Source organism: Electrophorus electricus, chromosome 6 (assembly GCF_041902795.1).
Source record: "Electrophorus electricus isolate QZ-2024a chromosome 6, ASM4190279v1, whole genome shotgun sequence".
Taxonomy (NCBI): domain Eukaryota; kingdom Metazoa; phylum Chordata; class Actinopteri; order Gymnotiformes; family Gymnotidae; genus Electrophorus; species Electrophorus electricus.
The window spans coordinates 625,443-649,966 of NC_137502.1; the positions used below are offsets into that span (position 1 = coordinate 625,443).

At 42.2% G+C, this 24,524-nt stretch overlaps 1 protein-coding gene across 2 annotated transcripts in view; it reads right to left on the reverse strand.

The window, feature by feature from the left end:
* tmtc2b (transmembrane O-mannosyltransferase targeting cadherins 2b) overlaps positions 1–24,524 on the reverse strand; it is a 73,239-nt gene that overhangs the window by 12,958 nt on the left and 35,757 nt on the right. Inside the window, exons 2-10 of one of the 2 annotated variants that reach the window (XM_081715785.1) lie at positions 22,290–22,866; positions 11,494–11,645; positions 10,817–11,391; positions 8,698–8,812; positions 7,905–7,990; positions 6,634–6,818; positions 6,054–6,132; positions 4,200–4,321; positions 824–905 (exon numbers count right to left, since the gene is read on the reverse strand). In XM_081715785.1, the coding sequence (XP_081571911.1) occupies positions 824–905; positions 4,200–4,321; positions 6,054–6,132; positions 6,634–6,818; positions 7,905–7,990; positions 8,698–8,812; positions 10,817–11,391; positions 11,494–11,645; positions 22,290–22,866 (1,973 nt within the window). Of the gene's footprint in view, positions 1–823; positions 906–4,199; positions 4,322–6,053; positions 6,133–6,633; positions 6,819–7,904; positions 7,991–8,697; positions 8,813–10,816; positions 11,646–22,289; positions 22,867–24,524 lie in introns of both variants that reach the window. The other variant, XM_035524899.2, reaches the window with a different exon arrangement.

A 24,524-nucleotide genomic window follows, 5' to 3' on the forward strand; every position in this document is an offset into this window, starting at 1 on the left:
GGAAATCTGAACCTCCAGGAGCAGTCTCAGAAGAATGAGCGTAGTCTACTAGCATGACTGATGTGAACCTTGTTTAAGAAACCTCTGAGTTTCTCGAACCAACGGGGCATGGGCTTGACACTAATCACATTCAGTGTCTGCAGCTTTGCAGGAAGAATGTTTCAAAGTTAAGTCTCTCAGACAACATTAGTCAAGTTGAGTTAAGGCCTATCCGAGAACATCACAGTCTGCACATCATTTGGGCAAAATACATCTGAATCAGCACACAGCAGGGCACATTAATAGGGTGACCAACACGCGCAGTTCTGAGAGATATTGTGAGTTATATTCTTCATTTTTAATGTTGTTCAATACAAGTGATCCATGGTCAGACACATATGAAACTGCACTACATAGACATTGTGGTAGTTAGAAAATGAGAAAGCATGAGTGTGGGGTGAGCCAACAGTGCCTGGTCTACATCCAGAAAAACACCTGGTCTATACCCAGAAGTCAGAGATGGAAAGACATGGTCTATACCCTAGTCAGACATGGAAAATGATAGATAAACAGGCCAGGAATCTACTGATGATATCCTGTTGGTTGTTAACACTGTAGCCAAATCCAATATCAATAATTACAGTAACACTGTATACTGTGTAATTTCTGTTATTAATAGGCTTTTTAACATCCATGCTTCATACAAAACAATTTCACAGATTAAATGCAATATGACTCACTTGGTGGCAAATCCTCCCTGTATTTCTTGATGCTATCAGTGGTATTCTTTCATTAAGTCTAAGACTAGGAGTATTTGATCTTATTAATATGCAGTGTTGCTCACCATAATGCATGTAGCAGTTTCCTTTAGTGGGATCAAGCTGGATGGCCTCCCGAAAGTACCTCTCTGCTTCTGCTTTCTGGCCCTGAAAGTAAATTAATAAAAATATATATAAATCAATATTTACAACTAAATTCTGGAATTTAATGGAGACCACACAGTTCCATGTTAACCCAATATTGGATAAAATTCTGCAAACGTTCTTACATTGGTATAAAATACATTCAAACATGCTTGCAGTGATGCTACTGCATGATATGAGTTGTGTCAAACAAATGTTTAACAGACCTTTAAGTGGGAAACAGACTTCGGCTTCGGCACCATGGGCTTCATCATATAACATATCACAGTTTATCACAGAGTTCAGCTGTACAGCACTTATAGAAGTGTGATGCATTTATGTTTATCTTACTTATAATACTTAACCCCAAAAATCAGTGGTGTGCAACACTAAACTGATCTAAGGCATGTCCATTGTTTGCAGAAGTATTGTTTATTGTTAGGCATGAAGGCTTTCCTCTGTAAAGAGCACAATGAATGTGAATGATCGTAGCACACATAGTGACATCAGCTATTGGGTTTTCTGTGCATTGAAGCATTCCATATATTTTTGATTTCTGTAAGCAACCTTTTTGTAACCAACTTCTCTCTCTCTCTCACTATCTATCTATCTATCTATCTATCTATCTATCTATCTATCTATCTATCTATCTATCTATCTATCTATCTATCTATCTATCTATCTATCTATCTATCTATCAAAGCATTTGGGGAAAGTGGGAAAATGTTCCCATTTAATTCTAATTTGACTAAATTCCACGTCTCAACCATGTAGTTATAGTCATGTTACCACTCTAAAGCAATATCCTGGCGCACCTCCACTGCTCCTCACACTCCTCTCACGGTTATTGCTAAGCCCCTATTCTGAGCGTGATATCAGACGTGCCACTCTTCTGGCCTCTCTGAGGAACTCATGAATGGAGCCCCAGTCTGATTAGCTGCAGAAATAACAGAAGTCAATAATGAGCCTGAGAAGCTCTCTCCCATTCCATTACATCCCAGGGTGTGTGTGACGAGGTCGTCTAGTGTCAGCTCAGCATGGCAAAGGATCGATTTTCAATACCACTCCATTGCCGCTGATGACCTATGACTCACCATCCTGTGTGTGTGCATGCGTGTGTGTACACATGTGTGCATCAGAAAGGTTGGGGATTACTTTCCCAGGTTTAGTTTAAATAGAAGATGATTGCTTTTGACAATATCAGCTGAACACAGCTAACCAAAAACACTATTGTTTTAGCATCCGTGAGACATGATACCAGAAATAATAAAAAATAACCTCTGATAAAGGCCTCTAGAATATAAATAAAAAAAGCTTTCTATTGCTAATCCACGATTCTTCAACAGGTAAAATGTATCACTGTGTTACAACTACTTTTCCCAACCATAAGCCATACATCAGAAAAGTTGCCAGTTTGATCCAGGTTTTTTTTTAAATAAAAAAACCCCACATCCATTTCCCTTGATAACTACATTTAAATTCCCCCTAAGCAGTGAATGACTGTAATCACCACATAACTGAACAAACTCCGAAAAAGCAACCTACTTTCCTCAGTACTTTTCAAAGGCGCCAAGCAGGCTTGTCTGATAATTTGTCAGGTCTCTCACAGTACCAGGCATGGCACAGTGTTGGCACAGTCTTGTTTCTCCTTGGTAGCCCTTCAATGCTCTATAACTATACCCAGAGCAGTAGCAAATGGAAGCTGTAAACTCCATGCTTTCTTTAAAATCAATGCCGAGCTTCGAATCTCTGCCCCCTCACTGCACTGGGGTTTACCTCAACCCTGTCAGCTCTAGGAGAAAACGTCCTCTGGTTTTGCTTCTCTGTTTGACAGACAGTAAGCACGGCAATGCAACATTTATTTATATAGCACCTTAAACACATGCAAGACTGACCAATGTGCTGTACATGCTCACTATTAAAATTAACAAATATTTATCATCGTGTAAAAGTTAAAACAATAAAACAAAAATCCTAAACACATGTAGCACACAGGTAAAACCAATATCATCTTAATATCTCTAGGAGCCAATTCCATTTAGCTGTGCTGCCATAGCTAGATCTGCCTGAGTCCATCTTTGCACATTACAGTTCCCTAATTTACACAACCTGTTAGCTGGACATGCCTACTAATCTAGTCTCTCTTTCTGCTGAGCTACACCTACCCCTGATGTCATGATGTTACTGAGCCTCAACCCGTCTCAGCTGCCATAGTTACTCCCACCACCCCCTGAAGTCCCCTGCTGTAGCCCACCACACCTTCACCCCAGCCAGCTACTCTCCGTTGCCCTAAATGGACGCTCTCTTACAGGATGTCATGAGGTCATGATGTTACTGAGCCTCTACCTGTCTCAGCTGACATGGCTACTCCCACCTCCACCTGATGTCCCTTCCTGTATCCCACCACACTGCCATCCTAGCCAACTACTTCTCCATTGCCCTTAATCAATGTTCTCTTGCGGGATGGATCTCGGACACACCCCAGGACAAGACTAGAAAGTTGGATTAGACATTACATTTTTTAATTTATTGATTTTTTTCTCTTTAAATTGTGCTGACCATTGTTGGCCAGAGGAGGATGGGCCCCCCTCTGAGTCTTGGTTCCGCTCAAGGTTTCTTCCTCATGCTCTAAGGAGTTTTTTCTTACCACTGTCACCCTTGGCTTGCTCACTCACTATTCTAACTTAAATCAGTGTCTGGTTTCATAATTTAAATAAAAATCTGGGCCACTATAAAATGTACTATAAATAACTGGGTGTTCATTCTTGACCCTAAATATGTATGATTTGACATTTTTAAAGAAAAAAAAAAGACATTTGATTGATTTTTCTTTTGGGAATGTAATTTATTAAAATAACTCATATGTGCTTTTGCCCATAGGAGAACAAGTACCCATTCAGAAATCTCCCAGGTCACTTAGTAGCTGCTACCTCTTCAGTTCAGGAAGACAGTAAACGAAGATGACTACTGCTTTCTTTAACAAGGGGAAAGCAGGCGGCTCTGAACAGGCCTACAGGGGAATGAGAGGAAACAGGAGCAGGAAAGCCCAAGCCTGTCATCCTGAAGCCAAAGAGTAATAAGAGAACGTACTCTCCTTCCCTCAGCCGTGTTTAACACATCTCCTGCCTTAACTGTCTACTCGAGTTTCTGTGAGGCCTGTGGGCGTGGCAGGCATAACTGGCTACTTTTTCAGAAGATTCAGAAAAAAAGCAGTTACTCTTCCTAAGGTTACTCTTTGTGTCCTTAAGAAGCCAGATCCCCACCTTTGACAGAGTTGCTTAGCCAATAATGGAGTACTGTCCCAGGTTCTATACTTACCGTCATGGCCAGCAGCTTGCCATAGGTGAGGTGGGCTGGGATGTGGTCAGGTTTGACCCGGAGTGACTCCCTGTACCAGTGCCCAGCCTCCGAGAGCTTGTTCAGCCTCATGTATGACTCTCCTGTGATGAGCGGAAGCAGGGGTCAGGTCAACAGGTCAGAGGTTATGGAAGCACACATCCTCTCACACCTTTGTTTTATTGTGAGATCCTATAAGTAGCGGTCATATGAAAGTGACCCAAGGCAAATTCCACAGACTGTGAAATGTGATCCTGGACCTCTCTGTTCACATCAAATAAACAACTCAGCTAGGTTCCGCATTCCTTTATTAAACAACAAGCATACATTCTATCAAAATATTTTACATTTTGCCCTGATTAGTTTTCCTCATCAATGACAGTACTTCATCTTGAGTAAGACTGATGGCTGACTGGATGGTGGCTGACTGGGCTGATAGTTGATTGGTTGAATTTGGAATGAGCTGGGTTTATGGCTGAATGACTGATGGCAGACCAGGTTGTAGTAGTTGACATGCTTTTCCATGGATGGCCGATGCCAATATTTATCAAGCATGGCGGTCGTTGACTGATACACAATGTGATGGCTGGAAGTTTGGCGGTCAGAATGACACACACCCCTGAAGGTGATGGAGAATGACCATACTAAGATCCTATGGGAATTCCAGATCCAGACCGACAAATTCCAGCAAACAGACTGAAGTTAACATGACTAAGGGATTACTGTCAGTTATCACAATACAGATACAGCAGATGGTTATATCTTGACATAATGAAACATTTTTTACCCAACTAAGGAGAATTCATTTGCTATGAAAATACCTAGGTGAAAGAATGTATTTACATATGACACACACACACACACACACACACACACACACACACACACACACACACACACACACACACACGTATCTGATAATGGTTAAAATAATGTTAATTTTCTCAATTAATGTTTTTAATGACAATTGCTGTTATTTAGCATTGTCATTTCTAAAATAACAATACTTGTCACAGAGTGAATGGCTCTTCAGTTCCTTGCATTGTAATATGATCAAATCCAGGATATGAAAAAACTTGATTACAATTCAACCTTTAACTGCAAACATAAGAGCTGTGCGTGTGAGAGTGGGAGGCTGTGTTAATGACGCACTAAAAGAGGTGAGGTAAATTCCAGTCTAGGGCAGGACAGGTAGGACTCACCACTATGCTTCAATTAAAAGTGACACAAATTGTACAGTGCTGAAAGACATATGCATGCAGACTGAGTGAACACAAAAATTTGTTACATGATTAATACTCAAATTCCAGTCTTTCAGGACCACTTGTCTACATTGAAAGATATCTATACATTCCATATTTATCACTTAAAGGAAGATAGTTTTTGACCATGGGGAAATAAGGCCTTTTTAGATAAACAGAAACAAATTATGGATTATGGTATGTATGCTGGAATAGAATCTAAAGTCCCAGTGAGAGCTGGGTTCACATTCTGACAAAATCTCAATTAGTGTGCCAGGATTTGGGTTAGAGGACAACTGGGATCTTTCTGGAATTTTGTCCAGGAGAGTTAAAAGGAAATCAAGGATGGGAAAAAGGCCACTAGGAGACAGGAAATTAGCTCAGGCCAAGCCCCACTCTGCACTAGATTAACTGATACTGTTATCCAGATAAGTTCCTGTTAACTACATCTTTAAGAAAAACATAAGCATAATATATAGCATAATGATTTTGTCAGATGCTACAAACCTCAAAATGTCAAAAACATTAAGTACAAAACCCCACACCCAAAGACAATGCTGATCTCCATTTGTGTCTGACAACATACTCTACTCACCCATCATGTTGTAGAGGCTCTGAGGAGCAAACTGCCTTGGCATTTTCTGAATTGCTTCTTTGTATACAGACAGGGCCTCCTATGAATGGAACATTGAAATTTCATTAACAGAAAACACAGAAACAAGCATGGCTTCACTAGACCCTGGGGCACATGCTCCAGTAAAATGTCTCTAAACCACGTTGTAATCACGGGGGTAAAAGTTAGCATGAAACACATAATGGTTTACGCTTTAACCTGGCTTGTTGAACAGAACCTACAAAACACACATATTAGCACCAAAGAACAGGGAGAAGCAGTAGGAGTGGGGGAGAGAGAGAGAGAGAGAGAGAGAGAAGAACAGAGCGAATGGAAAAGGAGCAACAGATCAAGGAGGAGTGGGCCTTTATAAAGCACATGCAGAATTCTGCCCATAGAGACTAGCAAAGGAAGGGTTTGGACTGTGCCCCTTAATTCTGTGTGTGCCGGAATACAGCATCCAGAGTCATGGCTGGGAACAAGCCTCCAGGAGATCAGGCGGCGACCCTGTGGGGCAGGACCTCTGGGCAGGGTCAATGCATGCAGCTGGCCCTCAGCTCACCTCCTGGTGACCTTGCTCATGCAGGAGTTTTCCCAGGTTATACAGGCAGCTGGTGACAGAGCTCTTATGTGCATGCGGATCCTTCAGGTTCTCATCGGGGATGTCTGCACAAGTGAGGAAGGTGCGCTTGGCCTCTTCCAGATGGCCCTGGTTCATCAGGATGATACCTGTGTTCAAGTAGGCAGCTGAGAGAGAAAAACCGAGGCAGAGATTGAGAGAAAACGCAAAATGAGACAGGAACAGAGTGCAGTGTGAAAAGTCCATTACCATCCAGGGTGACATAATTAGGCCCAAACAGAATCAGGGAAGGTCTTCTGCTGATGAACTAGTAGCCTGATTAGAGTTATATTACAGTCAGGGTTAAACTAGGGTTAGAGATAGGGTTATATTACAGTCAGGGTTAAACTAGGGTTAGGGTTACACTAAGATTAGGTTTACACTAAGGTTGGGGTTCCTATCCCTGTTCTTAACCCCAACTCTGTTCCTAACCCTAGAACAAACAGCTGGAAAATATTTTTCACATGCTTGTTCAAAGTTAAAGTGCCAGCAGTAGCAAGAACCACTATTACCACTGTCATAGAAGCTGTGACTCACGTACTCAAATATAATTGTTTAATATGTGCACATATCTAACAGCCAAAATATTAACAAATCCTGATTTTAAATTTTGTATCCTTGGGTAAAAAAAATGTAAAAACCCTGTCAGTACTTGGATAGAATCAGATGTTTTGAACTTTGGAACTTACTTAATATTCAGTTTAAAAGAGTCACATCCCAATTATTGTACTGCTATACTTTAAACACAAAAGAGCACGTACAATAATATTTTTTAACTAAAGAGAAAACATCACATGAAAGCTTTTTTCTGCACAATCTGTTTTCAACACTTTATAGTCTTTATGCCCCAGAGTCACAGTGACTTTCTCTCCTCCCTTGGCATTACAGAGTAGCTTCAATACAGTGGACGTATAATTTTGCTCAGCACACCAGACCCGTTAGTTTCTCTGACCTTGACTCATCCAAACTAAGTGTGGTTTTAAGTGTTGACACAGTGAGATTTGAGTCATTAATTCAATAAAGCTGGAGCAAAGCTTAACGCACACACAAACACACACACACACACACACACATGCACAAACACAGAGACACACACACACACACAAACACCCACACACACACACACACACACACACAGGATTCAGGAGTTGCTGGGATACAGTCATGACTGTGGGAGCTTGAAATTAAAGCGTAGAGAGAGCGAGTGCGCATACAAGCAAGTGTTGGCCTGCTGCCGATGGCCAGCTTGTAGTAGTGCAGAGCCTCTGAGAACTTCCTGTTTTCCTGGAGCAACAGACCCCTGCCACAGAAAAGAGGGAGAAATAAATAAATAAATAAACAAGACCATTCAGGGCCGATCTTGAAGTTGGCAGTGTTCTCATGCAATGCAGGTTTTTTACTGACTGCCAAAGAGGCTTTTGTGATGCTGACAGATGTAGTGATCTACCGTGACAGAACACACACGGTCCTTTCCAGCATTCATTAATAAACTACTGACAGCAGACAGACACAAAAACTGTTCAGGATTTGGGGAACACACTAAAAGAAGGCTTTGTCATCATTATCTAGTCTGCTACAAGACTCATAGCACAAGAGCTACATAATACAGCACTGATTAATCAGTAGTGCAATATCACAATCCATTTTTAATTGATTTCTACAAAGTGACCAATCTCAGACACTGTAGATGAGCGTTCTGTGGGTGCCTTAATGAATCATGATATTCACACAATCCAACAAATGTAATCAATAATAACATGATGCAGGTCTTCTTTCACCATGCCACATTAAGGGTTAACCAGTGTGTTAAACTGTATATGTAATGTACAGTTCAGGGGTCAGTGCAGTGGTGCAGGCATTAATGTGGAACCAGGGGGTCTCTGTGGTCTCTTTGCAGGAGACAGTCAGATGATTAACAGGTTAAGTGTGAGAGGGTGGATCCTGGACGAACGTGTTGTGGGTTCACCTGGGCGTGTGTTACTGCAGGAGAGATGCACTCTTACTCACAGGTTATACAACATGTCAGCCATATTCCTCCGGTAGTACAGAGCATTCCTGTACGCCCTCTCAGCCTCTGCCATCTTCCCCTGGTTCTTCAACACATTCCCAAGATTTCCCCAGGCTAAGGAGCCAGGGTTCCACAGAGAGAGAAAGTACATAAGAGGGCATTCCAAGATTTTGCTTTAATTTAAAACAGTGTTTGAGTTCTTTGAGAGAAAGTGCATGAGATCTTTGCACAATCAGAGAAAACAGACAACCGGCTAAATACATTTTCATTTACATATTTACACTTATCCTGAACAACTAACATATTTACTTAGGCAGGCCTTGGATATTATGTTACAGCACCCGTCGGGTTCAGCAGACTAAGATTATTCAGCAGGGATGAAATTGCTTCAGTATTGTCCCAGAAGTAAGAGACAGATTAAGTGCATAGCATTGTTAGGCAAGACAATGGAATGAAGAGAGGAATACTGTCTAGGTAACTGAAGTCTAAGACATACTGACAGACTCGATAAGTGAGTCACTTATGTGAATTTCTCACCATTTAAAATAGACAGAGAACAATGACTGAAGGGCAATCCTAAATGGCAGATGAGGTTGGAAAACTTGACTCCTGACCCCAACCCTAGTCATTAACCCTAACCCTTACCTTAACCCTGACTCTAACCCTAACCCCAACCCTAACTTGACTCTTGACCCTAACCCTAGTCATTAACCCTAACCCTTACCTTAACCCTGACTCTAACCCTAACCCCAACCCTAACTTGACTCTTGACCCTAACCCTAGTCATTAACCCTAACCCTTACCTTAACCCTGACTCTAACCCTAACCCCAACTTGACTCTTGACCCTAACCCTAGTCATTAACCCTAACCCTTACCTTAACCCTGACTCTAACCCTAGTCATTAACCCTAACCCTTACCTTAACCCTGACTCTAACCCTAACCCCAACCCTAACTTGACTCTTGACCCTAACCCTAGTCATTAACCCTAACCCTTACCTTAACCCTGACTCTAACCCTAACCCCAACCCTAACTTGACTCTTGCAGGTTGCTACATGTGTCTGAGCATTGTGATTTACAGGATAATATTATATGTATATGTTTCTTAAGTATATTAAACATGAAAAAGAATAATTACGATGAAAATGTAAAAGAATAAATTACCATACTCTCATTGGTAAACCACCTCTGAGGAAGCTATGCTATCTTGTAAGCTTGCGATCAGAGTTTTACCTTTATCATGGCTTCATAATATATATGCATTTGGTCATTACCTAGAAGTTACAGCATTTAATATTACAATATTTCATGAGGAATGTGTGTGTGTGACTGTATATGTAATTTATTCCAGGACTCAGATACAATTATAGTGGAAATGTGAACACACTGAAAATTATAATCTACCATTGAGAAAGGTGACTGTTGTGGCCTGCTGGGAAATGTCTTCATCTTTTGTTTAATTCCAACAGTCTACTTCACCTCAACACTCCCAACACTAACCTTAACCCTAACCCAGGCTACTTCACCTCAACACTCCCAACACTAACGTTAACCCTTAACCCTAACCCAGGCTACTTCAGCTCAACAATCCCAACACTAACCTTAACCTTAATCCAGAAACTAACTCTGGGTAATGAGTGTACTTCACTGCAACACTCCTAGAAACTAATTAATCTTAGCAAATTTACTGCTGAAAAAGACCCTTAAACTTGCCAATTTATGAAGATCTAACAATTATTGTCTACTTAAAGCTACAGGAAACACAGAGCAGACCAACATTTTAGGGAAATTGTTTTTGGGTTACATTTTTGGAATTGTTAATTACAAGCAGTGCAGAGTTCACACTGCCCTCAATGAAACTGCATTAACCCTAACCATAATCACAGGCAGTGCAGAGTTCACACTTCCCTCAATGAAACTGGATTACTTTGCTGTTCAAAAAACTTGCCAAAGCAGAATTTCATTTAAACCTCCTGAATGGAGCTAACAAAAATATAAGGCAATGCAGTGCTTGATGTACTTCAAATCATTCAGCACCGTATGCACACTGAAATTAAATTACTTCACAAATTGCATTTGCAGAACCTGACAGGACCACGATTGAAGGGGTGAACTCACCTTTGGCAGGGTTCACAGTTATCCCTGACCTATACAGCACCTCTTCATTGTGCCAGTCCTGGTTCCTTAGAACTGTCTTCACCCCAAAGAGGAGCACGAGTGAAGCACTGCAGGCTAGCACCAGCCTCCTGGATGAGCTGCTCTTGAGCCGCACCCACAGGGCTCTCGTCCCCACCGCCACCAGCAGGCAGAAACCCATGCTGGGGATGTAGAGGACCCTCTCGGCCACCACGAAACCCACGTAGAAGAACAGGTTGGTGGCGGGGAGGAAAGGGATGGTCAGTAATCCTAATGAGAAGACCACAACATTCTCAGTTGTGGGCAAAACAGTCCTAGTTAAACGATGTGTTTGGGTACCATTTCCATTCATCTGCACATAGTCCCAGTCTGGAATGAAGGGATCGTAGCCAGTGTCAACAATGTGCCCATTTGTACTGGGTTTTCCATTTGCTGCATGATGGGCCTTGCCATCGGTCTCTTCCTTGTTTGGGTGACTGCATAGTCCAAACCATGCGAGTGCCATCAGCCCAGTGTAGAAGGCCACAGTGTGGAGATTTCTCCAATCACTGATGCTTCTGAGAAGAGGCAGAGCATCCATTGACCAATCAAAGCTTAACATATCTGGGAAGAGGAGGAGCCACATATTCAGGGCAGGCAGGTAAAAGAAGGTTAGTAACCGGGTGAGGACGCTGGAGCAATCAGCTGCAGGGTTGTCAGAGTTGGAGAAATTTGGTGGTTTGTTGCCCATCCAGTAGAGGCGAAAGGCCAAGAGAAAGACCCCCCATGAGCCCAACAGAAATGTGCTCATCAGCAGACACACATTCTTCCTCTGAAACAGACAGAGAAGAAAAGTAACTGAGGCAACATGTCCATTTAATAGCAACAGCAAAGAGAAATATTTTGAGAATAAGGAGGCAAAGCAGTTTCATGGTTAGTTTGTGATTTTCTACCATTTTAATTTAATCCTGCTACATGTTATGTTTGTATCCTGACCACAGCAGTCATTCCGAACATCACACTGAAGGAAACTGAAGGACATCATATACCTAATTATGCAATAGTCAGTAAACTGAGAACAGCAAAACACAGGAGTGCAATTTGGAACACCAAGCACTCAAGCACTCCATGTGTCACTTCACATTTCACTCCACGTTTGTTGGATTGTGAGCTATGCGCCACACAGGGGGATTATTCAGGGAAGGTTTGGTGTTACTCCTAACCCTAACACAGGGAATACAACAGTTTCATGTTCTTGGCCCTTGGTACAGACTGATTTTGTGTTAATATGGCTCAAATTATAAACATAATATGCAAGATATTGACTGCTGGTCAGTAAATTCTGACTTATGTCATGATGAGAGACTGTCACACACTCATCTCAATCTATCACGCCTGGCCTTCACAGACATCACCAAGTAAACATTAAATTCAGCCATACACATGCCTGTCCAACAGAGAACAACGCCTATATTAAACACTCTACATCTGCGTGCATGGAAGTCATTACGAGGTATTTATAAAGTTTTTGAATGTTTTTTTCACTTTGAGTAGAAGCGGTTGTGCTGATATTCAAGACTTCTTCAGTGACTTACATATAGCCGCATTATATTTTTGACTTTCTCATCAGAAAGCTGGTAACTCCTGTGCAAACCAATGTAATTTGGTCAATGCTTCATATAACTTCCATAGCAAATAATGTTAACCTGATCCAGGTAGAAATACTCATGTTGATCATTGAAGAAACAACAATGCAGCATATATGAAATGACTCAAGATTTATGGACTGAAAGGAATGTGTTAATGTGGACTAACTGCTGAGTATGACAGCACCTCCAAGAAAATCCATTTAACTATTTAATTTCTTTATTCATAGCCACTGCCATTACTAGCTACATAACAGATCATGGATGTCCAATAAATGAATGAAATAAATGAATAATTAAATAGCATCTTGCAGTTTCAACAGTCTCCACAGTGAGAAAGTGTTTCCTCTTTTGTAAGCCTGCAGGAGTGTACAGCAGTATTGATTCTCTCCTGTCTTTAGCGATCTATTTGATTCAGTGAGGAGAGAGAAACCCTCTCAAGGGGAATCTCTTAAAGAGGCCACTTAACTCTTACCTAATCATACAATCCAGACCAGCAGAGATATAGTGAGCATTTGCCCAATAGCAAAACTTCTGTTTTAAGCTCCAAGACAGTTGTAGCCCAGTATAACATATGTAGAGCAAAAGCTATACCAGCCAAACAAGGGGCATATACGACTACTGTTAGTGTTTTTCTTAATCTATTATCAAATATACATATGGTGGAATGAAGCACATGTTCCACAGAAGGTAGGGGATCCAGACCCCTAACCCTAAACCACATACCTCTAACCTTAAACTACAGACCCTTAACCTTAAACCATAGACCCTAACCCTAAACCACAGACCCCTAACCCTAAACCATGCACCCTAACCCTAAACCAGACCCCTAATCCTAAACCATAGACCCCTAACCCTAAACTCCTAACCCTAAACCACAGACCACTAACTCTAAACCATAGACTCCTAACCCTAAACCTATTACTCATCCTATTTGGTTTCCAGTAACTTGTCATTTTACAGTAAGCAAATACAGGTATTAAAAAGCTCCCATATGCAGGAGGCCTATCGATCTGTCTCCAAAGTCCAGCACAAAACCATACAAAACTGCCTGTGTGCTTGTGTCTGTCAGATCCTCTGTAACCTTTTGGTCAAAACAGGATGCAAATTAAATAGTATTTAATACACTTCTAACATACACTTCTGATGACATGAATTACAATAACAACACATCCTCCACATAAATCAAGAAGTTTAAAGGCAGAAAATGTCAGCTGTGAATAAGTAAATCCATGATAGTCAGGAATGCTAGCCCTAGCTGGAGCGATCAGAGAAGAGGTGTGATCCTGGACCCAAGAGTGCCTTTAGTGCGCTAGAAGGAAGAGTGATGTTCTCTCTGTGGTGTGTAAAGGACAAACAGCCCCAGCTAAAGAGAAACGCAGGGAACTCTGAGCTTGTCCATCTCTCCATCACGTATGTATGCACGCACACAGTGCAGTTGAGTGTAACGTTGACAGAATGCATATAGCTGAAAATCACTATGGTAAAACAGACACTGAATCCATAAGAAAGAGGAATCATGAATCCAGTCTGATAGGAGTGTTATACCCGAGTCTGATAGGAGAGTAATACTTCAGTCTGATAGGAGGATTGCCTGATAGTGTCTAAATCCACTGCAAAATATGTTATGACTATCAAACTTCAACGACATAAAGACACTTTCGTCAAGTACAGAAGTACCAAGAAATTCCTATTTTTCCAGAGGTATGCAAAACACCTTTAGAAAGATGCATGGTACATTGTGTCCTGCTACACACTGCATTAACACACACACATATTTAAGCTCCCATGCAACCCTGTCAGCCAGTTGCACTGAAACATAACAAATCCAGTCTGGCTTTTTACACAAAAAAGCGTGCGAGTGTGAGTGTAACAGAGTGAGAGTGAGGCGGCGGTCCACAGAGAGTCTGTCCTTATGGCAGCAAGGTCGGGCGCCTGTGTTCATATTTGCACACTGCTACAGATCGTCTACGGGTTTACAGAGAGGCTGTCAGTGTGGGATCATGATGGCTCCCAGGCTGCAGCGAGGATTTAACTATCTCTCTCTCTCTCTCTCACACACACACACACACACACAGCTTGCATCAGCTAGCCAAAACGCACAGACAGGGATTTGTACGTGTGTGCATGCGTGCGTGCATATGTGTGTGGGAGCAGGAGACGATGATTCAGTGTTTAATCAAAGTGAGAGGACACATAATTGAGAAAGGTTCCCGGGTTTGACAGCCGAGTCACTGCGCAGCACTCCCCTAATGTGTGTGTGTGATGCTGACAGAGCAGCCCAGGGCTCTCAGCCAGATGCGCCGAGCATGAAACATTTATCTCCACTGGTGGGACCACCCCTCAGCTGAGTGTGAGAGTGTGTGCTTGCATGTGTGTCCAATTCACTGTAACCTTCTTAAGGTATGTAGATGGGCAGAAAAGTAGTAAAGGTTTTAAAGGAAAACTGCAGTTCTGGTGGGTTTTTGATTTTGGCACTTGGCCCACACACACTGTCTCGCAGTCACTACCTGGCCATGGGACAAACAAGGGCATCAATGCTAGTCTGCCTGATCTCTGGCGCAGGCTGAAACTCCGAAACGCTAACCACAGCCATCTGTGCATGGAGCATTCACATATCTGCGGAAGAAATCATCATCGTCACTGTAAACGTACGGACTGTGGACAGCATCACACACACATTCTTTAATTAGAACTTGCATTGACGCAATGACCCATTGCACACAAGCAGCTTCTTTCAAAACTGATGAGAGAATGAAACAAGGCAAACATCAAAAAACAAAAAAAGCCAGTGTTGAATGGCAGGCACTTTAAAACATGAGTTCAATTATTGCCACTGTCCAGGCTTGGGGGGATGGGGGTCACAGTGGCCTACTGCAGCATGCTGAGGAATTCAAGCTTTTTGTCTCTAATCCAGTTTAGCTCAAAATAAGTGGTTTAGCACAACCCAGTAGGAGGGAAAGAGGCAGTTTACCCCCCTATTCTGTCTTTTTGTAATGCCTTTTCAATCAGTTTAAAAATGAAACAATTTAGCCTTTATGAAGCAGGCATGTGAGAATAATGTCCTTGGAGATGAAATGCAAAATAGACCAATTAGAAGAGGGAAAATACATCTTTTTCAGAGAGTGGCTTTCTTTCAAATGCTGAGAGTAGAGGACATCTTGATGAACATCCACTAAAACGGAGTGCACAGCTGCCCACTTTCTAGATCAACTCCTGTAAAAGAGAGTTTAGAGGGACATGAAATGGCATTTAAATGTTTGTATGAACTAGCCATTTTCATATTCCTTGTGAGGTTTGATTAAATGGGAATATCGGAAATGTGAGGTGACTTCAAATAAACAGACCACAATGTCCAAAAATGTAACAGAGAGAAAGGTCCCTCTGAAATTCACAACGAAATTCAACGAAATTTCACTGAAAAAGCACAGAAACACAACCTACCCCTCATTCAATATCTGTATTCTGCTGGAGCTTCTCAAATTTCTAGGTGCTTTTAAATGAGAAAGGAAAATGTGAAGGTGTTTTCAAAACCATTTTGTACACATCTTTTCCAAAACCTCTTCATTAGGCTGTACCATTTAAAGACAAACATCAAGCAATTGTCTCAGAGTAAAGTGGACAGAAACTGGCGGGATTCAGAGCCCAGGAATGTGACAGATGTGGAGCCTGATTCTGTGTTTATTAGGCTCCAGTTTTTAATGAGACCTCCCAAACATACACACAGCACAGGAAAAGCTCTGAGCTGTACTGCTCTGTATGACTGATCCCCATGAGGGATCTGGACTGTGGTGCACATGCACATGTGCTGTGCATACGATAAACTACTGGGAAGAAGAAAAAAAATGTTTACCAAAACCTCAGCATTTTACAACAAATACAGATTTGAGCAGAGGTTGTTAATGCTCAATTGGGAAATAGTTTTGGCATGTGGATTTTTCTTCCTCTATACTATAGTCTAAACACATCTTGTTCAATTTGCTAGGAACTGAAAATTCCAACCATTTGAAGCACCATTTCCCTGCTTTGCTCTTAAACATGTTCCGTTTTAAAAAAACAGAATGACTAAGACTCTAATTCTGCAAAGAAGAGGCCAGCACACAGTGTTTAAACCACGGCACCCAAACAGTGAGGGACAGCACACAGTGTTTGAACCACAGCACCCAAACAATCAGGGACAGCAAACAGTGTTTGATCCACAGCATCCAAACAGTCAGGGGCAGCAAACAGTGTTTGATCCACAGCATCCAAACAGTCAGGGACAGCACACAGTGTTTAACCACAGCACCCAAATAGTCCGGCAGCCGCTGAGAGCCAAAACCCTGAAATTAGACCCATTTGGGAGAAGAAACACCAACAATACCACTGCTCAGCTCACCTGAACAACCAGCAACACCTCTGTCCAGCTCACCCAAAACCTGGAACAGAAACAAGCCAGACAGGGAGCAAAGATGGCCAGGAATTCCATTTCTGATACACAGTGACATTTACAGGAGAAAAGGTTGAGATAAGTGAAATCTCGTTTTCTGTAGCTCACACTTGGCGCTGTACCCATGACTCTGGCTCCAGCACTACATGCATTGTCTGAAATTTCAAAAGCTGGTCTGAAGTTGTTTGGAACAACATTTATGTATCTATTCAGCACACATTTTATTTGAAATATCTACCCTGAATCTTCACTCTTTGGTCACTTTATTATCTATCTAATGGGACATGGATACTGAACGTAGTAAGATGTATTGTGCTAGTATTACAAGAATGTTGCTGGATTTTTTGTACTTACTAACGTTACTGAGTCGAGAGTGGCCTATCTCCCAAAATATACATTTTACATCATTTGGCAATGTCCTTGATCTTTATTAAAACCAGTTCCACACATTAGCTTAAATAGTGTCAAGAATACTATCCTGCCTAAAGTAGGAAATAAGAGTAAACTTTGTTGTTATTGATTTCCATGCATATTTAAGTGTTCAGTGACGCAATAAAGCTGTGAGTCTTCTGTCCTCATTTGAGCACAGCCAGTGTATCATGAGTATGGACAGACAGGGAAGTTCATTCCATTACCTGCGTGCAGAATGCAACCTTGATGCATGACTTTGTTTTGTGTTGATCTAAATATAACCAACCTGGAGCAGAGCTGTCTTGAGAAACTGTTCAGGTAGATTTAATTAAGAATGGCTCAAGTTATACATAGAACAAAATGGATGGTATGAATGAATTTATCTATTTATCATATCTTGACAGAACAGAATGTGGAAGAGAGAAAAAACTCTCAAAAACAGCACATCTGGCCACATTCTGATATAACTTTTCAAACTGTTCATGAACCATAATATCAGAAGCCACAGAGGCTGCTGGGCAGAACTGCACACCAATCTAACCGATTTGTGATGGTTGTATTAGACTGAATTGTATTAGACTGTATTGATGGTTGTACCCCACCAAACGCTTTACAGTGGCTGTTCTCACAGCTCCAGAATTCACAAACTCACAAACACAAAATCAGGGCACACAGAAACCAGGCCTCAGCACACCACACCCAACAGGTTCCAGACACTGTATCAGGTCCTTCAGTGTTTCAAATAATGTTGGGGTAGATTCCTTTAGCCCAAGGATATCTTCACGGCTTCAGCCATCATAAATAAAGAACATTTTTGGGTGTTATCGCTCACTGATCCTGCCCTGGACAAAGTTTAATAACAAGTAAAAGAAATGGCAAACATCCTGGAACATGTTTAAATTTTATGGTAGAAATTAGTGATGCATGAAAATTCTTGAAACTGAAATTCAGGTCATACTGGGCTGAGAACAGTTTTTTGTTTGTTTGTTTGTTTGTTTGTTTCTCTGTCTTCTCTATAAGTGCAGCTATAGCTGGCAGTGGTGTGCTAGTAGGCACCTTCCTGCTTGCTTCTGTAGTTTCTGCAGGATGGCACATTTAGAAATGGTGCATCAGACCTGTAGCTGTAGAATCTGTAGAATCCTTTGGTGTCGTACCTCCTCCTGAAACTGCAAATCACTTGTCTAATATCCCTCACCGAAACCATGAAATGGTTCCACATGGTTGTTATTTTCAGTGTTGCTGCTCAAACTGTTGGAACATATCCACACTGACAAGCAAAGCAAAGAAAAGGAAACCAAAGGCAGATTTGGTTTTGTTAAGTACATTTTAGTTATCTTTGTTTTGTTGTTGTTGTTGTTGTTATTTTATTTTTGATCAAAATTTTTCAGCTGTTTCTCTCATTTCTGGCCCTTTTGGTCAAAGATTTTTGGTGCATTACTAAAAATTTGAGTTCAGTAGGACAGTGGGTTGCATCTCTGATCCTAACCCTAAATTTAATTCTAAACCTAACCCTAAATATAAATTTAACCCTAACCCTAACTCTACCCTTAACCCTAAACCTAACCCTTAAACCTAACCCTGAACCTAACCTTAAACCTAACTCTAAACTTAACCCTAAACCCTAATCCTAACTCTAATCCTAACCCTAATCCTAAACCTAACCCTAATCCTAGCCCTAACTCAAATCCTAACCATAACACTAACCCAAATATTAACTTTAATCCTAATCCTAACTCTAATCCTAACTATAACCCTAGCCCTAACCCTAATACTAATCTCGTGAGGCTCTGGGTGAGATTCCTTATGGTGGCAAATAGTTGCTAAACTAAACCACTTTTATTTAAGTGGCAAGGACCCTTTTAGCAGCCAAAACAGTTATTAAGAATTCATCAAAGTTAGTTTGTTTTTACAAACTAACCATCTTAAATTCACAGTCAACTGGCTAACAATGGAACTAGACAAAATCAATAAAGAAAACAAAATGCAATGTACAAAGCCATAATATGCAGGATAACCTAATATTTTCATGAATTGCACCAGAAACAGAGGAAGACTCATGGCTCTCTCACCGGGGGCTTGGACTTGTACATTTGTGAAGCTGCGTTGTAACAACATCTGTTGTAATCTGTTGTTGTATAAAAATAAACTTTGATTTGATTTGATTTTGAAGACTAACAACAAACAATGGAGAAACTCAGTGCGTTTAAATCCACTTCATAATCGCAATCGGATTTCTGCAATTATCTGATTATTCAAGTGGTCATGTAAACAGCATACTCTTAGATTGGATTAAGGCCTAGAAATCCAGTTAAGAAATCTGATAAAGTGTGCTACACCTGCACACAAATGAAACCAGAGCTCTCCCGGTAGTGGCTAGCAGAATGAAATGCAGCACCAGCAAAATGGCTACCAGGGTCTTTGGGGAGACCCTGAAACACAGCACATGCATGACGAAATCAGGCACTGGAAACACTGCACACTATTAGTAACCATAAAAAAGATCCATATTTAGCAGTAAAGTGGGTCAATGTTTACAAAAAGCCAAATAAGGAAGTTTGAAGTTTATGTAAAATCCTTCTGTGAGATTATTGGCTGGTTGCATAGTAGAAATACGATTACTGCTTCATGTAAATATGATTAATACAATTAATGAATATAAATATAAATAGGATTAATGACATGTATAAACCCAGAGTTCATTAAATTACTCACAAAATCTGATTTTCTGCAGTTATCTGATTAGTGTTAGCATGTAAACACACTGTAAAGTAAAACTGAGCAGTAGATCTCTGGATATTACCCTATAATTTCAAAATGATTTACATTTATTTATAGTTCAAAATATTTATTTAATTATTATTTATTGTGCATTGTGAAAATGTCTTCTAGTATCATGATATATTTTTACCATTTCATTCTCATCTAGTCATGAGCAAAATAAAAAAAGGTCACTGCCGTGTTCTAGAATGTTGAAGAATGTTTTGGAGCTCTTCGGGAGGGCGGCGAGAGCTTGTAGAACCTTTCTGCCTGCAGTTAGAAACAGAACATCAACTTCCTAAACACCCCACTGTTAGATCTCCACTGGCATCATTCACCACATGGGAACCCGACCAGAACCTAAGAAGATTAGCGAAGGCCCTGCGGGGACGAGCACGGGCCCTGCGGGGACAAACATGGGCCCTGTGTGAACGAGTGCTTGTTTATTTGCTGTAGTACAACACTCATGTTTCCCTTCTGCACAAACACCGGATTGGAGCACTCAACACATCGACCACACTGCACTGCTTACAGAGGTGCCAGGACTGATCTCTGGGTCTGCTAAAACCTTCCCCCTGCCTCCACCTAATGCAGAACTCTGGGTAAAAAATAAACACCAAGAGCATGCAACAGTTCTCAGACAGCACTGCAGAACCTAGAGGACAGCATGAGGGACAGCATGAGGGGCGTTCAAACACAGGAAAAGGGGAAGAGCTAGAAGAGAGAAGGAGGGAGAGTCTCTGCATGTATGCATAGTTGAGTCTGCATGTATGCACAGTGCGAGTCTGCTTGTATGCATAATGCGAGTCTGCTTGTTTGTACTTTCTGCGTGCTTTGGCCCAGATGGTAGACAGGTGTTCCAGAACAAGGGCATGCATAGGACATCACTTCATCACCCCCTGACAGAAAACTACAGAGCACAGAAAAGCCATCTGTGTGTATTTGTGTGTGTGGGCGTGTGTGTGTGCACATGCATATTTTGCCACAGGGCAACATATGTTATCGCCTCACCTGCCATAATAAATACCAATAATGGCACCCAAAGCCCAACTCTACCTAGACAGACACCCAGACTGTATGCCAAACCCATTCCTTTTTAGCCACACACTCATTTGTGTACAGAACTTCATTATCTAAGATAATATTTATGTATTTGTATTTTCCGGGGCATCTGTAGAATACATAGACATAACCTGAAAAATAACTGTTACTAAGGCCATGTCAGTTACTAAGGTTGTTACTAAGTTCATGTCAGTTATTAAAGCTGCAGAACAGTACAGGATATATTCAAATTGGTGACAAGATACAAAGCAACAAGTGTCTTACAAATTCCTACACATTAAAGCATTCCATCGGAAGAGTTGTGCAGCCCTGAGCATGTGTAAGGGCTGAGGGTTAGGGATAGCTAACTGTGCTGAGAAAACCATGCTGAGAACAGTTTGTTAGTGTCCTTTGCCAAACCGTGTGGAAATGTGTCTGGAATGGTTAGAGTCCATACTCACAGCTGTTCAGCCCTACAGTTAAAAACAGGCTAAAGAGTGTAAATATATGCTGTAAATGTAGGGTGATTTGTAAAGAAATGCCATTTTCAGGAAAAATTGAATGTTCGTCTTTTCACAAAATCATAAATCACTGCCTACAATCTACCTCTGCTCTGTTAGGGTTAGGGTTAATGTACGGTTAGGGTTAGGATTGGGGTTAGGGTTAATGTACGGTTAGGGTTCAAGGTTAGGGTTAATGTATGGTTAGGGTTAGGGTTTAGGGTTAATGTACGGTTAGGATTAGGGGTTAGGGTTATGTACGTTTAGGGTTAGGGTTAATGAACAGTTAGGGTTCGGGGTTAGGGTTAATGTACGGTTAGGGTTAATGTATGGTTAGGGTTAGGGTTATTATAAAAGAACAATATAAAATAAATCTCTTCCTCTGATATGGTAAAACCATATCCACAAACCTTCATTAAGCAGAGGACCAGCAGTGTAGGTTAATGGTTAACTTAAATGCAGTTTTCATTGTGGATAAATAGGGAAATTACAAAGTCCCCAAGCAAGCATTTTATTGTGGATGGCTAATGAATATCCATTATTAACTAATTGTGAAAGCAGGACTGGTCTTGCCAAACAAGTGGTTTAATTATATCTGACTTCAGTATCTACTGCTGAAAATGAGTAGTGTGTGAGTGTATGAAAGACCACACACACCCACACACATGTTCCAAAGGAAAGAGTCTAGATACCTTATAGAAGATTCCTGGGATATGCTGTAACTTCATCCTGTGGAAGACGAACAGGTCGTAGACGGCAGCCACGGCGAGCACAGTGATGCCCTGCTCCTTCCACAGCATGCTACACACAGAGCAGGCCAGGCAGGCCAGGAGCCACGCCCAGCCTGAGGCGCGGGCACCCTCCGACCGCCGGGCACAGTGCCCTGCATAGCACAACAGTGCCAGGAGGAAGAAGAGGGCAGCACCCACGTCTGCCCGCCCCACCACACCTGCCACCGCCTCCGTGTGCACGGGGTGGGTGGCAAAGAGCAGGCCGGCCAGCAGCTGCCAGCAGCCTCGGCCCAGCAGCGCCCCCGCCAGGTGGGAGAAGAGTGCAGCAGTGAGGCAGTGCAGCCCCACGTTCACCAGATGGAAGCCCCAGGGCTCCAGGCCACCCAGCGCAAAGTTCAGGCGGAAGGAGAGTGTGCAGAGTGGCCGGTAAGACTTGTGACTACCGCTATGTGTCAGGAGCGTGCCCCAGAAGTCGTCGTAGAAGATGTTGGTCCAGGGTGTCTCAGGAAGAAGGTCCTGATTGGTTTTGATTGCACGGCTGTGAAAGAGAAGAAGAGAGTGGCTTAGTGAAACCCACCAAAAGCATTCACTGAACATAGCCAGGTTGTCAGCTAATATAGAAATTGGAAGAGAATGGAAACTCTCTGCTGTGTGAGACTGCTCAGGGGATAGAGACACCGTGTTCCTCTCAGGAGAGTGTAAAGTGCAGAGTCATATGTGTGTGTGTGTGTGTGTGTGTGTGTGTGTGTGTGTGTGGTAATGAGGGTGAGAGCTGAGTGGTAACAGCTCTCCAGCTTGCTGAAGGTTATTGATCTTTCACTATCAGTGCCCTGCTTTCAGATTGCGGTCTGAACCCAAAGCCAGTGTGTAAGCTACAATGTGAGAGTGTGTATGCTAGTGTGTGTACGCTACAGTGTGAGAGTGTTTATGCTAGTGAGTCCCAACTAAATGTAAATGTCAGGCAGAATAATTTCATTTCATATTCATGATATTCTGTCTGCAAATAAGGTTGTGTGCTGTCCCAGTGTGCAGGACAGGGACTCTGGGAGGGAAAAGGATAAGGGGACAACAGAGGAGGTGATTAGGACACGCAGAGACAACAGCGTCAGAGGAGGTGATTAGGACACGCAGAGACAACAGCGTCAGAGGAAGTGATTAGGACATGCAGAGACAACAGCGTCAGAGGAGGTGATTAGGACACGCAGAGACAACAGCGTCAGAGGAGGTGATTAGGACACGCAGAGACAACAGCGTCAGAGGAGGTGATTAGGACACGCAGAGACAACCGCGTCAGAGGAGGTGATTAGGACACGCAGAGACAACAGCGTCAGAGGAGGTGATTAGGACACGCAGAGACAACAGCGTCAGAGGAGGTGATTAGGACACGCAGAGACAACAGCGTCAGAGGAGGTGATTAGGACACGCAGAGACAACAGCGTCAGAGGAGGTGATTAGGACACGCAGAGACAACAGCGTCAGAGGAGGTGATTAGGACACGCAGAGACAACAGCGTCAGAGGAGGTGATTAGGACACGCAGAGACAACAGCGTCAGAGGAGGTGATTAGGACACACAGAGACAACAGCGTCAGAGGAGGTGATTAGGACACGTAGAGACAACAGAATGTCTTTCCACAGTGGGAAGGTCTAATAGTGTTTGCAGAAAACACAACAGAGAATGCTGCACTTCATCTGAGGTCCAAGTTTGCTTGCATGTAGATGCACACACGTACATACACACGCACATGCATACACACGGCCCACACATTTAGGCACACACACACACACACACACACACACACACACACACACAGGCATACAAACACGCACGTATGCATACACACACACCCAACACATGCAAGCTCACGTCATGTTATCCCTTTCAAGAGTCATTTATGCTAAAGTCTGCATCACCCCGTTATGTGGTCTCTTACTGTAAGCCTCAAAACACACACACAGACACACACACACAGACACACACACAGACACACAGCCCTTATGAAGTGTGCGTGAATCCGCAAGCATCATTTGGCTGCTTTGAGGTGTGTGACTCCTACAGCCATGTAATTAAAACATGTGAACCAGACACGTGTGACAGCACACACCCATGCCACACTGAAATCACCACCCCTCCACAGGCAATCAACACAGGGCAGAAATACTACATACGCACAGAGAAATATTACATACGCACACAT